A 13,543-nucleotide genomic window follows, 5' to 3' on the forward strand; every position below is an offset into this window, starting at 1 on the left:
TAGTAACTCTGGATTATATTTTTCACCTCAGTCTTAATTTTTCTCTCATTTGTTAGAACAGATAAAGACACAGTCTTACATCCATGAAGATGTTAAATCAACTTAGGTGCAATGCTTTATTTCTTATCTATTTGACCCCTGGTTTCTACACAGTCCACAACAGGAGCATCATTATTGGCTAATGCCTCACCTCTGACTCTCATGACATCACCTTTGTCTGTAACAAATCAAACTGTGACTCCTTTTGGGATGCTGGGTGGCCTTGTTCCAGTGACCATGCCCTTCCAGTTTCCCTTGGAGCTACTTGGCTTTGGAACGGACACAGCTGGAGTGACAACCACCTCGGGATCTACCTCAGCCGCTTTCCATCACAGCCTAACTCAGAGTAAGTGGGGCTCTGTTTCAGATGAACTAATGGACCGTCCATCCGCATTTCTGTTATGAAGTATGTAGGAGAAAGTCAACATGGGGAATTTCTTAGCATACTCATGGCTGTATTTACATAAGTCAACTCTTTACATGTGTGTGCTGTAGTGCTAGAAAACTCTGGAGCTGGGGCTTAGGCCGGCATTAGAGAAGACAGAGTCTTGCTGAGTTTAAGTTAACGGGGCTCACGTGGTAAAGATCACTGACAAGTCTGTTTCCCTCTCAGATTTACTAAAGAGTTTACAGCCGGGAACTCCGCATGCAGCAACACTTTCCCACTCACCTCTGCCTACACACTTACAGCAAGCATTTAATGGTAAGCAAGCTGCTTGTTCCTGTTGTGTATAACTGAGTATAGATGCTGATTAAAGTTTCTTCAAACAGTGTGAATGAAATGACAAAATATTGGGGCTTCCTGGATCCTCAGTGGCAGCAGACACTTTTTTCTTAAGAAAAAAGGATAAATGAGATCTATTAGACACATGGGGAAAGGATTTTATTATATAGACATGTTGCCTAATCAAGAATTCATAAAGTAATTATCCAAAGTCATAGATGTTGGCAAGAAGGTTCAGCAGGTTAAAGTCCTTGAGTTTTGTCCCCAGAACCCACAAAAAAAGGTAAAGGGACCAATTCCACAAAGGTATACATACAAGGTGTTTTGAAGTCATACTCAAGTCTTAGCAGTTAAAGTCATTTAATGCTCTTACAGAGGACCCAAGTTCAGTTCCCAGCATCTACGTGGCATCTCATAGCCATTGTGACTTTAGGAGATATTATGCCCTCTTTTGGCCTTCGTGGACACCAGGCACATACATACATGCAAAATACCCATACAAGTGAAAGAAAAACTAAAACTGTCTTTACACTGGTTTACTCTTGAGCATAGGGCAGAAATTGGAGCTGTGCATCAGTCTGGAGGCAATAGGCTATCATCAATTTCAAGGTCATTCCTGTGGTCAGCTGCCCAAGACTCATCCTTGAGAGAAGGAACATAAACCCCATCTGACCTTCCTGCTCTTGATTGGGCTTGAATATATTCCCGTTCTGGGATCCAATTGGGGACAGGAGCTCTTGATGATTGTCATGAATGTGACTGCCTACAAGGAAGTAGACAACCAGGATTCTTGATGGTCAAAAGACCCCATTGTTCCAGCTCTATGGGAACTATCTCTTATTTGGTCAACCCCACCCTCCCAGCACAGGAAAAAGATGACTTAGTGTTTTCCAAATTACTGAAGTTTATTCATTTAAAAAATTCGATGTAAGGCCTTAAACTTTTTGGATTTCCAGTTTTAGAGCTGCCAGTTTGAAAGGCTTCACCATCACTTTCTCACCCCACACTGAAGATAAAGGTCCTCATAGCTGTCCTACTGGAATCTAATAACAGTAACTGATTGAAAGAGTCTCAGCTGGTAAACAGAGGTCAAAAAAAGGTTTTCTTTGCTTTTGTTTTCAGAGACAGGGTCTCTCTGTGTAGACTTGGCTGCCCAGGAACTTGCTTTATAGATCGTACTTGCCTTGAACTCACTATGTGCTGTGTGCCACCGAGCGTGAGTGGCACAAATAATAAATATTTTGTGGTCTGCAGGCACTAAAGTCATTTATTCTTTTTTTTTTTTTTTACAACTACTTAAATCATTGTCATGTAAAATAGCCACAAATAATTTATAAACAAGCAAGTAAAGCTGACTTCCAATAAAATTCTATTAACAAAAACAGATGATGGGCCAGATTTTGCCATGGGTCATGCTACACTAAACGCTCGTTTAAAGAATTTCAGTCTAGTTGATAGAATTGTTTTATTTCAATAATTAACCAAAGTTACTTTATAATAATCACTAACATTGATACAGTTTTTCTTCTAAGGACAGTGTTTTAATTTTTTTTTAATATTTTCTAAGATTCTTGGATATGAGTGAATCTGGCCATGTGACTTATGATCCCTACTCATTTCTCTTCCTTTGAAGAGTTTCCTTCCCTTGTTGTTATCTCTCAGGCCTGGCTTGTCATTGAGTCTTTCTTTTCCTTACTAGGGTTCTGCACTTATGGAGACTTTCTATTCTGTTGGCCCTCTGGGTCACTGGGTCCTACTCTTGCCTGGGTAACCCCTTTTTCTCTCCTACCAGTTACTTTAGAACTATTTGGCTGAGGATCACATGGAGTGGGTCCATATTTTTTGTAAATAGTGAAGGACAATAGCATTAGTAGATGTGGAAACTAAGCTGCCCAGCATCAGCCTCGCATCCTGTACCTCAAGGCTAGGACCTACACAGAGACATAGCTGGACTTTCTTTACTACCAGTGTGATATGTTTATAGTGCTTGGGAATTACCACATGTCATGTTATGGCAAAGTATTCAATTTCACTTACAAGAAAATAAAATTGACCTAGGCTTCCAAAGAAATCAAAAGATGTGGTAGGTCCCTTGAAGGTGAGCATTGTGTGATCTGGTTTCTCTGTAATCCAGCATTGGACATGGTTATGAGGTAAATAAATGGTAAACATCTGCTGGAATAGTTTTTATGTAGTTTTCAGTCACTGAGTTTCTGCATCGTATGTGTAATCAACTTCTATAATGCCATCATCATGTGAGATAAAGGTTATCTTTTTAGAAATGTAATTCACAATAAACTGATTCTTCTGGTTTTTTTCCTTTTTTTTCTTTTGTACAATATGCCAAACCATATCAATTTGTTTATTTTCTCAGATGGAGGCCAAAGTAAAGGGGACACTAAGTTACCACGGAAATCTCAGTGACTTCCCAGCAATCAAGAGAGGAATCATTTGACTGGCTGATGGGACCTACCTGATGGGAAAGTCTTATGTGGTCACAGGGCTGCTGTTTCTGTCGATGTTTACATTCTTGTCCCAAGCACTGTGGTGAGGAGGAAAAGGAAAGGAAATGTTACTTGAGCAAAGCCAGGTGCAGGAGGAAGAAATGCTTTTGTGCAAAGTTAGTGACCTTTGGTCTCTTAAAGTTCCCATAGTAACGTACTTTAAAGAGACTCAGCTGTCAAACCCACAGAAGTATCAATTTAATTTTTTTTTTAACCCTGGAGGGGAGAAAGAAGGAAGTTGAGAGGATTTGGGTAAATGGCCATCCATCCTGGGGGTTGGATCTGAACACTCTACATATAAGTGCATAATAAAAGCAACTAAAAAGTAGAATTAACCCAGTTTGAGGAGAATCAGTCATGTCTATGTAGTGGACAGATTTACTACAGTCAGTTGCATGATGCTCTCCAGACAGTAGCCCAAGAGTACTGTACCCTCAAATGTCCTGAGCAAACTTGAATCTTCTCCAGTATGTAGCAGTTCACAGTGTAAGTCAGTAGACTGGAATGCTTCAGCAAACAAAGTTGCTGTAGCACAGTGATATATATATATATATATTACTATATCTTCTAGATTTTTAAAGTAAGGAAAGTGAGCCTGTTGCTCTTAACAGACAAAATGTAGACCCTTTTTGTGAAAGGGTCTGTTTCATCCTCCTTCCAGAGTAGGTACTGAACTCCTCTGTGCAGCTGACTGTCCTCCGGTCTGGACTGGTTAGTATTTATTTCTACTGCTGATGTGCAGAAGTGAGTGCTCGCATTTTCTCTTGATTCGTGGGGTCTTTGCTGTTGGGCTGCTGCTTTGCTGCTCATCTCCTTTGTAGCCTGCCAAGAACTGCAGACGCCCAGTTCCCTCACTGCACAGTGCTCTTTACTAGTCGTACTTTAGGTGATTAGAGCTGTTGATATAAACAGTGTGCATAGCATCTGTTTCTTTGTGGGCCAACTAAATAGCATACACATAATAGTACACTGTTTTAAAGGGACGAATCCCGGTAAGAGTACTGATGTGCACAAGGGATCACCTTTTATTCCTATCACAGTGAAACTTTATGCCCTATATCCAGTGCAGTAAAAATGTTTCAAGCATTTGGAATCTTGAAGTTTTACTAGAATTTAATCAGAATGCTGATATTCAAGTAAACCTACAGATAATTAAGATTCTTTAATTCTGGTTTCTGTATGTGAATAGAGACAGTGAAGGATGTAAAGGGGAAAACATAAAATTCTATTTGGAAACATTTTATTTTTGCCTCAATTACATTGTGGTGTCCCTTGAATTTTAAACTTCTGAGTATTTTCAGACTAAGAGTAGCTCTAAGTGATGTAACTTTAGTCTATATATGATGACAGATTTGTTTATATATGATGACAGACTAGCCTGGTCATAACAAGGTTGCTTTTATATTCTCGTTACATGTCACCATGTACGATTAAGTTTATACAGATAAGAGTGTTAACCAGGCCCAATTTTCCTTTAATAAGCAGAAGTCCCAAGAAGCATCTAGGACTATAATAACCAACCACAGATCTACTCGGATTTTTAATGCCTATAATTTGACTTAAGTCACATTGGCATGCTTTATAACCAAAAGAAATTATACCAATGATTAATAATGATGAATAAATAACTTAAAACTTTAGTTCCAAGAACTTGTTACAGTAAGGGAAAATGATTGTTCAGAAGAACCATTGAAGCTTGGTGTGCCGCCCAGTGCTTGTAATCCCAATACTCAGGAGGCTGAGGCAGGAGGATCTCAGGTTTGAGGCCAGCTTGGAGTATATGTCAGTGAGTCCCAGGCTAATCTGGACTGGGCTAACAATGAGACCTTGTCTCAAAAAAGAAAAAAAAAAAAAAAGAAAAGGAATCATTGGTATAATTTCTTGACTATAGTAATTTAGTCTATCAATAAAACAAATACAGATGCTACATGAGCCCAGTAGATATTTTGGAAAGATACAGGGACGTTGAAGAGAGCTTTGACTTGAATTTAGCATGCTAAGTTTCATTTAAAAGGTCTCTTAGAGGAACTTGCTCAGCTCTTGGCTTACTATAATACCGGGTGACTTCTTTTCAAACATGCCTGCTAATACTGCCTGGGCTGCTGTGCTGGGGGTATGCTTAGGAAGGCGGCCTTAGGCTTCACTTCCTCTACCAAGGAGAAGTCAGTACTTTAGTCTCTTCCTGCTGATACCTGTGTGTTTGTGTGTTTACATAGACACACCCATTCATATAAATCAAATGCTATTAAAAGTCAAATAATGATAATTGTAGTTTCTTAAATCCATCACTTCTGAACCATACTATACGAAGGCTCTGATGATTCTTTGCCATCATTAGAAAACAAGATTAGTAATTCATTTTCCTGTGTCTTTTTATAAAATTCCCTGAAGCCCTGGGCTCTAAAAATATAAGATGTAAAGTATATTCTGTTCCTGTCAGTCTTGATTCCCTAAGGACTGCTGTGAGATCACTACTTCAGCAACCCTCTCGTGTTATACAGAAATCAGAGTCCTTTCTACATGTAAATACATTTCTTTCTATATCATAACATTGAAAATGGTCTCCATACTTTATAGTTACCTGTCTTTACAGTTTTTATTACTAAAAACAAGCATATAAGTTGGTTATTTTTTAACAGAGACTTGCGACTCATACTGTATTTTTGCACTTAAAGTCAAATTATGTTATTTTTAAAATGGTGAATAACTGGAAAGGATATCTGTAGAGCAATGTGTATCGCTAAAGAGCATTAGCAAGATCCAAATGCAGAGGTAAATCAGCACACTTAACCCACTCATGGGGTACTTGATTCAGGAAGATTAAGCTATTTGTTTCCAACTGTCTTATATTTGAAATTGCCTTCACTGATGTATAAGCTGTTACTGTACATACAAGGTGATCCTCAGTATTCACAAGCAATAACAGTCAGCAGAGCTGTCCTAGGACAGCACTGCTGAACCTCAGTTGGAGACTGTTTGGGAGCAAAGTGTCAAGCTCATTGAGAGCCTCCAAAATAAATGCAAGCAATAATTTCTATTAAAGTTAAATTATAATTCTTCTCATGCTTCTGAGAACAGAGTGGGAAATCATGATTTTAAAACAATCTGGAGAAAAGATTTGGGGGAAAGAAGCCAAGTTAATCTATAGTAAGAAAGTCCTTATACTTTGAAGAAATCAGGAAGATTTAATTAGTACATTCTTTCATGCCCACCACCCCTTTGATGGATGTTATTAGCCCAAATTGTTTTGTGTCATAGATGCTGATGAATAAGGCTTATTTGGGTCCCAACACTGGGGGAAGAACCGGGCATATACCCGTTTGAAAACTGTGGGTTTGACACCTGCTTGGAAACAGCTTATTGGAACTGATCTTAACCCAGGATATTTTTTCCCAAAGCAGATCTAAATTGTTTACTATGCAGAGATGGAAAGGGCAGGCACTCCTATTCTCTCTCCTCCAGATGCCCTCTCCCACAACCCTTTCCACCTCTACTTGGCTCAAGACTTTCTGAAATGAAAATTCTACTGTTATTGCAACTGCCATTGGTTATAAGAACTCTGTCCTTTGGGATCGTCTCTAGAACTTGTTATCTGTCCTACTTGCTGCTACATTTGGAAATGAATTTGCCTGTGTTGGTTGACTTTAACTTCTCTGTTTGTAGGAGATTTTGTCATGTGCTTTGCTCCCAGTGTAGAACTAGGGTACTTTATTTTAGGAGTGTACTACAAAAGCACACTGGTCCTTGTATTGTTATTATTATCTAGGTTTTGAATTTGTTTCCTTTGTTTGTTGGATTTTGTTTTGTTTTATTTTTCAAATTGAAAATAGAAGAATGACAAAAGTCTATACTGCAGGCCAAACTTGAGAACTGTCCTGTGCTTCAGCACGAGTACTTGTGCTGACCTGATGGTCTCTGAAGGGGCACTTTGACTTTTAGTTGTACATGTGTGACTTTTTGTTTTTGCTTTGGGGGTGCTTTGGTTTTGTAAAAACAAAGCAGAAAAAAAGTACAGTAGTAGATAAATGATCACAAACATGTTATGCAATTTTATTTTATAAAGTTTTAAGGGAAAAGTTTAACTCCTTGTAAATAATTTCTTATCTCTGGTAAAAATGCTTATATACTCTAAACCATGCTCAGTTCAGGCCTTTGTCTTTGTTAAGTGCCTTTTATTTCTTTCTTTTTCTCCCCTCTTTTGAAACTTTTCAGACACCCTCAAATACATACTGATAAAGTCAAGGGATTCAGGAGAAAGAATCTCAGACTTGCCAAGATCATATCATGTTATAATACTCTTCCCTCTGCTTTGTATGTGTGGACACAAGTATGAGATGCAGTGTGTGTCTAAAACCAGGAACAGCTGTTCGTGGCAATCTTTCTACACTGCCCTTTTGACATTGCAGAACGTCTGCCCTGTTTGTTCCATTGGTTTGAGTTGATTCAGATGGGCAGATTGGGAAGTAGTCTGCACATGATGCTGGCTTCCCCTTCTGAATATCTGTAGAAGTTAATAAATGTGTGTGTGTGTGTGTGTGTGTGTGTGTGTATAGGATAATATATATATAGCATATATGTGTTGATTATTGCAAGCATAATAAACTCGGTGGACTCATTGACTTTTTCTGGATGTAATCCACTTCTCTCTACCCTTCCAAATTTGGCAGACGTAGTGTGTAAGGAAGCATCAGAATAATAAGAGCATCTTGTTGGCCAATCTGAGATGGTGCCCTACACAGACAAACACATGGGTGGCTAGAGCTAGAACCATGCAGTGGTATCTGAATACACTTTGAAGGAAGTTAGCACTCATGTCAATATTAAAAGGTGTTTTCTTCTGGAAAATAATCTTTAAGAAATTATATAGCTGAATACCTTTTAAAACTCAATAAGCTTAGAATTTAGATAGTGAAAAAACACTCATAATCTGCAACATGCTTGAGATTTTTAATCTCTTTATTTTCCAGATGATTAGATTTTGATCTGATTTCATAATTTAAAGATCTTTCTTGAGCAAAATAACAAAGCTTCCAGAATCTAAGATTTATTTATTTATTTATTTTAGATGTGACATGTTGAAAGAGACTAAATTGAACCAATTCTCTAAACAGTACAAATATATCTACAAAGTACCCCATGTAAGTAAAATTTTAATTGGAAAAGGATACTTGTGGCTGAAAAAAAAAGAAGCTCCTGGTAGCAGAGCTGCTGTCTGGCTAGGATCAGTAGTGAGTGTGAACTCCTAAACAACTTTATCTAGGGGGATGTCATTTAACCTTTGTGCCTCACATTACCCATGAGACAATTGGGTATAATAATAATTGCCTACCTCCCAGGGATATCAGAGACCTTACTATTTCAAAAATATTTTGAGTTTTTCTAGAACATCCTATATAATTAATAGTATTATCTTGCTGCAGAAGTTGAAAAGCAAATGTTTTCCTTAAAATGGATATAAAGAGCACCCTATGGTCTTTATGTTTAAAAAAATCATTGGAATTTTAATTTAGATGCATATTTGATATTTAAGCTACCATATTTATAGTGTGGTAGAATTACTAGTTTCAGGTTAAATCAAAGGGGATGATACCAAGTTTCTTAACTACCAATTGATTTTTTTTAAGCTTTTATGATGTTATTACTTGTGTGATGTTTTCAAGATAGTCTGGTTTACAGATAAATGATCCTGACAGGTTATAGCTCCCTCTTCCACCTTCTGAATTTAGTTTACTTGTAGTACCTGCTTGGTGGTGGAAACTAAGGTTTTGCGTTTCTAATAGTAAGTCAGACCCTTCACACTGCTCCTGTTTATGTAGGTTTGTCCAGCTTTGCCCTGGGGGAGGGTGCTGCGTGTACTTTTAACTTTGCAGTTCATGCTTCTTCAGCCCATAAGCAAGTCGGAGCCATCAGCTGCTCAGATTGTAGGAAAATGGGAGAAAGAAGACAGGATTCATTTCCTACCAGGAGCAGAGGTAGGGATGGTCAGAGTAGAAGGAAACATGATTTCCCTAGCTCCCAGGAGGAGATTAAGATAATTTTATCTCACCTTCTATTCGTGCATACTAAGTAATAATACATAAAATGTTTCTCTTTAAAACAAAGGAAGAAAATAGATGCTGCAGTTTTTGCTGGGGCTAAAATAGTGTGTGAGAGAGAGTGAGTGTGAGGAGTTTAGATCACAGCATATATTCAGGGTCAGCAGATCGACCCGGGTGTTGAGGGACAGTTACAGCTCAAACGAGTTCAGAGAAAGCACTAGGCCTAAGCAGCCAGCACATCTGGGCTGACACCAGAACTGGCTCGGACCTGGTCAGTCTCTAAGTCCTAGGTGTTTGTTATTGTTTTTCTAAAATCCCTTTTGGCATTTTTGTTGATTTTTTTTCTGCTCCAGATAAGGCCTTAGTTCATAACCTCTAAGTACCAGCTATGCAGATAAACATAGTCTTTATTTTCTGCATTTCCTTCTTGTTCCTTATTCAATAAAAAATGTTAAGATTTCAACCCAAAGTAATAAGGTTTAGGGGTTTTGTCGAATGTGTGTATGTTTCCTCTGGGGAAGAATAACAGCAGCCTAAAATAGATGTGTTGTCTGTGTTCATCTGTCCTAAAATGTGAACTTCACATAAAAAGCTAGCTGAAGACCCTTTACCTGTGCAGACCTGGAGTTAGTGTCGTGGAGCATGTTTGTGCTTTTATGAAGTCACCCAGTGTGTTGCTGAGAAGTTTAATGTTTGCTTAACAGAGCTGAAAAGATGGCTAAGACTGATGGAAGAGCTTCAAATATTAATGTTGAGTTCTTCATTTCTTTTGATCTTTATTCTTGCCTTTGGTGTGGAGCTCTTAAGTTAGCCACTTGCTCCACTACACTATAAGTTGCTTGTTGTTAGATCTAGGGAGGAAAGGCAGATTGTTTCCACATCCTCTTCCCCCCACTTTTCCATCTGCTCTCTGTGTTCCAACACAAAGATAGTATAAGTGGATAGTTTGCATCTTAGCAGAGGGCACAAGCATAGGTTATCTTGAGTTTAGTGGAAATGCCTTTAACAACCTGATGCTAAATGACACTTCTCATGCACACTCTAAGTACCATTTGCTTTAAGGTGTTTATTTGTGATCTCCTTGTGTTGTGATGCTTCTGCTTCTCTGCGTTTCCTATGTATTCCCATTTCATAGCAGTTGGTATTCAAACTTTGTATACTTTAACACTGCTATCCAAACTGGTCAGGAACACATTTTGAAGTCTCAGTAGTACAATTAAGATTCTGTATATAGTCCAGAACTTGGGGATTACTGATGATTGGAATATATTCCTCTTCTCATTTATATTAAAAAATAGATCTCCTAGGCTGAGGGTGTAGCTCAGTGGTAGAGCTCTTGTCCAGCATTTGCAAAGCCTGGAGGTCCAGGTCCATAATAACAATAAATAGGTCTCATTTTTATATACCAGTACCTTTCAAGATTTCATCAGAGGAAATACAGTCTTCATTAGGGCTCATAACAGCCTGCCTTGTTTCCATGCCTCCCCTAGAACAGAGCTCTTTTGCTAAGGTCTATCTGAGCCAAGCCGACCTTTAAATCCTTAGTCCCAGTTTTAAGTTCCTTGGAAAACTATCATTTGCTCCCCATGTTGCTACATAATTTTGGTTTACCCTGAGTCTCACTGGTGGATGCTTGGCAGTAGAGCTCTGACTGACGTCAGATAAAATGGCTTCCTTGAGGGAATGTGAAAGTCAGTGGCTTCCTCTGTCTTCAAAGTACATTTAGGAATCAACAACTAAGAGGAGCCGTTGTCTGCCTGTATGACAACTTGTGCTTAAAAGTTCACAGCCATGTTGTATTTTCTGTACTTAGAACTTTCCTCCTTTCTTGCTTACCTCTACTGCTTGCAGAAACATTATGCCTGTCAGAAAATTGTTTTTTTCTCCCACACCGGCAAAATTACCAAGGATTTGCCCAGTTTTAGCTAGAAACATAAAAAGGGAAATAAATCTTTGTCAGTTGACAAAGGTACTTGTTTTAAATAGAAAGTTGAGCCGGCTTTGGGACAGCTTTCTTGATGTTTCAGCTCCGCCTCCACAATAGATAGTACACACCTTCTGACATGTGGCCAGCAAGGGCCTTCTCCTCCACAATAGATAGTACACACCTTCTGACATGTGGTCAGCAAGGGCCTTCTCCACCACAGCTTCCTCCAATTCATAGCAGCACCAGAAAAGAGAGCCCATGCTTTGCAGTGACCTGTTGTCAACTGAAATAGAAGAACTATCTTATTCTAGAAAATATTGGAGCACTGAAACCGTTCTTGGAGGAGAGTGCGTTAGTTTGAGCCTCCCCAAGCTTTCTCTTGTTAAACAGTATCAAACTTTAAGGAGAGGAAAAGAAACCTCTATCTGGGTGAAAATTTTGTACTCCAAATAATGAAATAAAGTATAACCAAGGTGGCTAAGAGTTGGGTGTTTTCTCTCTTTGCTTGTGAGCAAGGTTTATTTATGAATGCAAGAACTACCATGGGATTGCAGATCTGTTTGCTATAACTGGAAAACAAGAGTCTGAATTTTAGTGTGCTGAAACATATTTCCAACCCTCATTAAAATTTAGAAAGGAGAGACTTTTCTTTAGTAGCAGAAGGAAAACAATTATTTATTCCTGAGTGTCCTCTCTGCTGAGCTGCTCCCACCAGGGAGACAGTCCTTTCTGCAGCTCCACCCTGCACAGAGTCGATGGTCCTTTAGGGGAGATGCCCCAATTACTGTGTTGAATCTACTCTTAGGAAGGTGTGTGTTTGCTAACTTGAAGGAATATATGCTGTATTTCAAATAAGTGTGTGACTTAATACTTTGAGACTTTTTTTTCCTCTAAAAACTAGACCTGAACACAAGCTTTGAGTTGGTATTTGTAATAATCTCAGGACCTGAAAGATTGTAGCATTTAGTGTGTCTTAAAAATTATGTACTGTACCAGCCATGGAGTTTTGTAAATATACCTGTCTCCCTTTTTTTGTATTATTTTAGTAAATAAATAAATAAATTTAATAAAAGGGGGTGGTGATGACATGTATGTGTTTGTCTGTATGTGTGAGTGTGTGTGCATAAGGCTCTTTTAAGACAAACTGGTGCTTGTTGAATTTCTAGTTAAGCTCAGCAGGAATATGGACAAACTGCCGCTACTGACCCTGCACTGAGCAAGGAGGATGTCCTTCATCCTGCCTTTCCAGTGGTCTGTCTGCGCAGTACTAGTAAATGGGAAGTAAGTTAGAACCTAAGCTCTTCTCCACAGCTGTCTTGCTGTTGTGATCTTGATCTAGTTCCGGCACCCTTTAAACTTGGGTATGAAAGTTTCCACCCTTCACTGATTCCTGGTTTAGAACTCAACTTTTCTAAGAAAAAAAGGGCACATTTAAAACAACAACAACAAAGAACCTCACATTTCATAAGACCCCTGATGAATTTGGGATATGCGAGAACATTCCTAAATGTGGACTTGCCAGCCTGGCCCATGATACACCCCCTTCAGTGCAGGGATTCTTGTTCATCTTACCTTGCAGCAGCCTTGTTCATTATTCCACGTGTAACTAGCAAACCCATTTTGAAATAGGAGCCTTATTTGATTCAGAATAGTTGTTTCCTGTCTATCCTTTGTGACAGGACCTTTTACATGAGTGGGTTTTTTCCTTTTGTATATGTTATATGTTTGTTGTATTAAATAAAAAGGACTGTAAATATTACTCCTGTGTCTCTTGTGTTACTGCGCTAATTTGGGTTTAAATGTTCCACCGTCAGCAGGGGTTGAGACTCTGTATTATACTGTACCTGGGAACCATGGGCAGTGGAAGGGCACAGCTTGCTCATTGTGTTCCTAAACAGTTTGCAATCACTTGACAATATACAGTTGTCAAGAATTATTCAAACTTTGTGTACAAAAATGTGCTCCCTTGCCAATGGATATTTGAGTTCTGTTTTAGAGCAATGGGAAGACTCCGAGGAGTAGAGAAAGCTTTAGGTGGACAGGTCAGGAAGAAGGGGCAAATAGGTGTGCTGGGAGATGTCCATTTGAGTAGCTGAGGAAGGTGGATGGGAGAGCCCTAGAATGGAGGTTCCCTAGGTCCTTCCTGTAGGCAACAGCATGGTGTGTGTTGAATGATATGTAACACGCATAGAAAAAAATAGACAGGGACATAGACACACACACACCCAAATAAGAATAGTAGTTTGAATGCTTGTTTTCATTTTTGGTTTCTTGAAGATGAAAAGGATTTCTAAGAATTTCAAATAGCACC

The 13,543-nt window shown here is 38.8% G+C and overlaps 1 protein-coding gene across 1 annotated transcript in view; it reads left to right on the top strand.

The window, feature by feature from the left end:
• The window catches only part of Ubn2 (ubinuclein 2), a 67,177-nt gene extending 55,809 nt beyond the window's left edge, over positions 1–11,368 (top strand). Inside the window, 3 exon segments of the mRNA XM_038321037.1 lie at positions 154–385; positions 653–742; positions 3,138–11,368. Of these exon segments, the coding sequence (XP_038176965.1) occupies positions 154–385; positions 653–742; positions 3,138–3,187 (372 nt within the window). The 3' untranslated portion in view covers positions 3,188–11,368.
• Positions 11,369–13,543: the final 2,175 nt, after the last annotated feature.

This window comes from Arvicola amphibius, chromosome 2 (assembly GCF_903992535.2).
Source record: "Arvicola amphibius chromosome 2, mArvAmp1.2, whole genome shotgun sequence".
In the NCBI taxonomy this organism is placed as follows: domain Eukaryota; kingdom Metazoa; phylum Chordata; class Mammalia; order Rodentia; family Cricetidae; genus Arvicola; species Arvicola amphibius.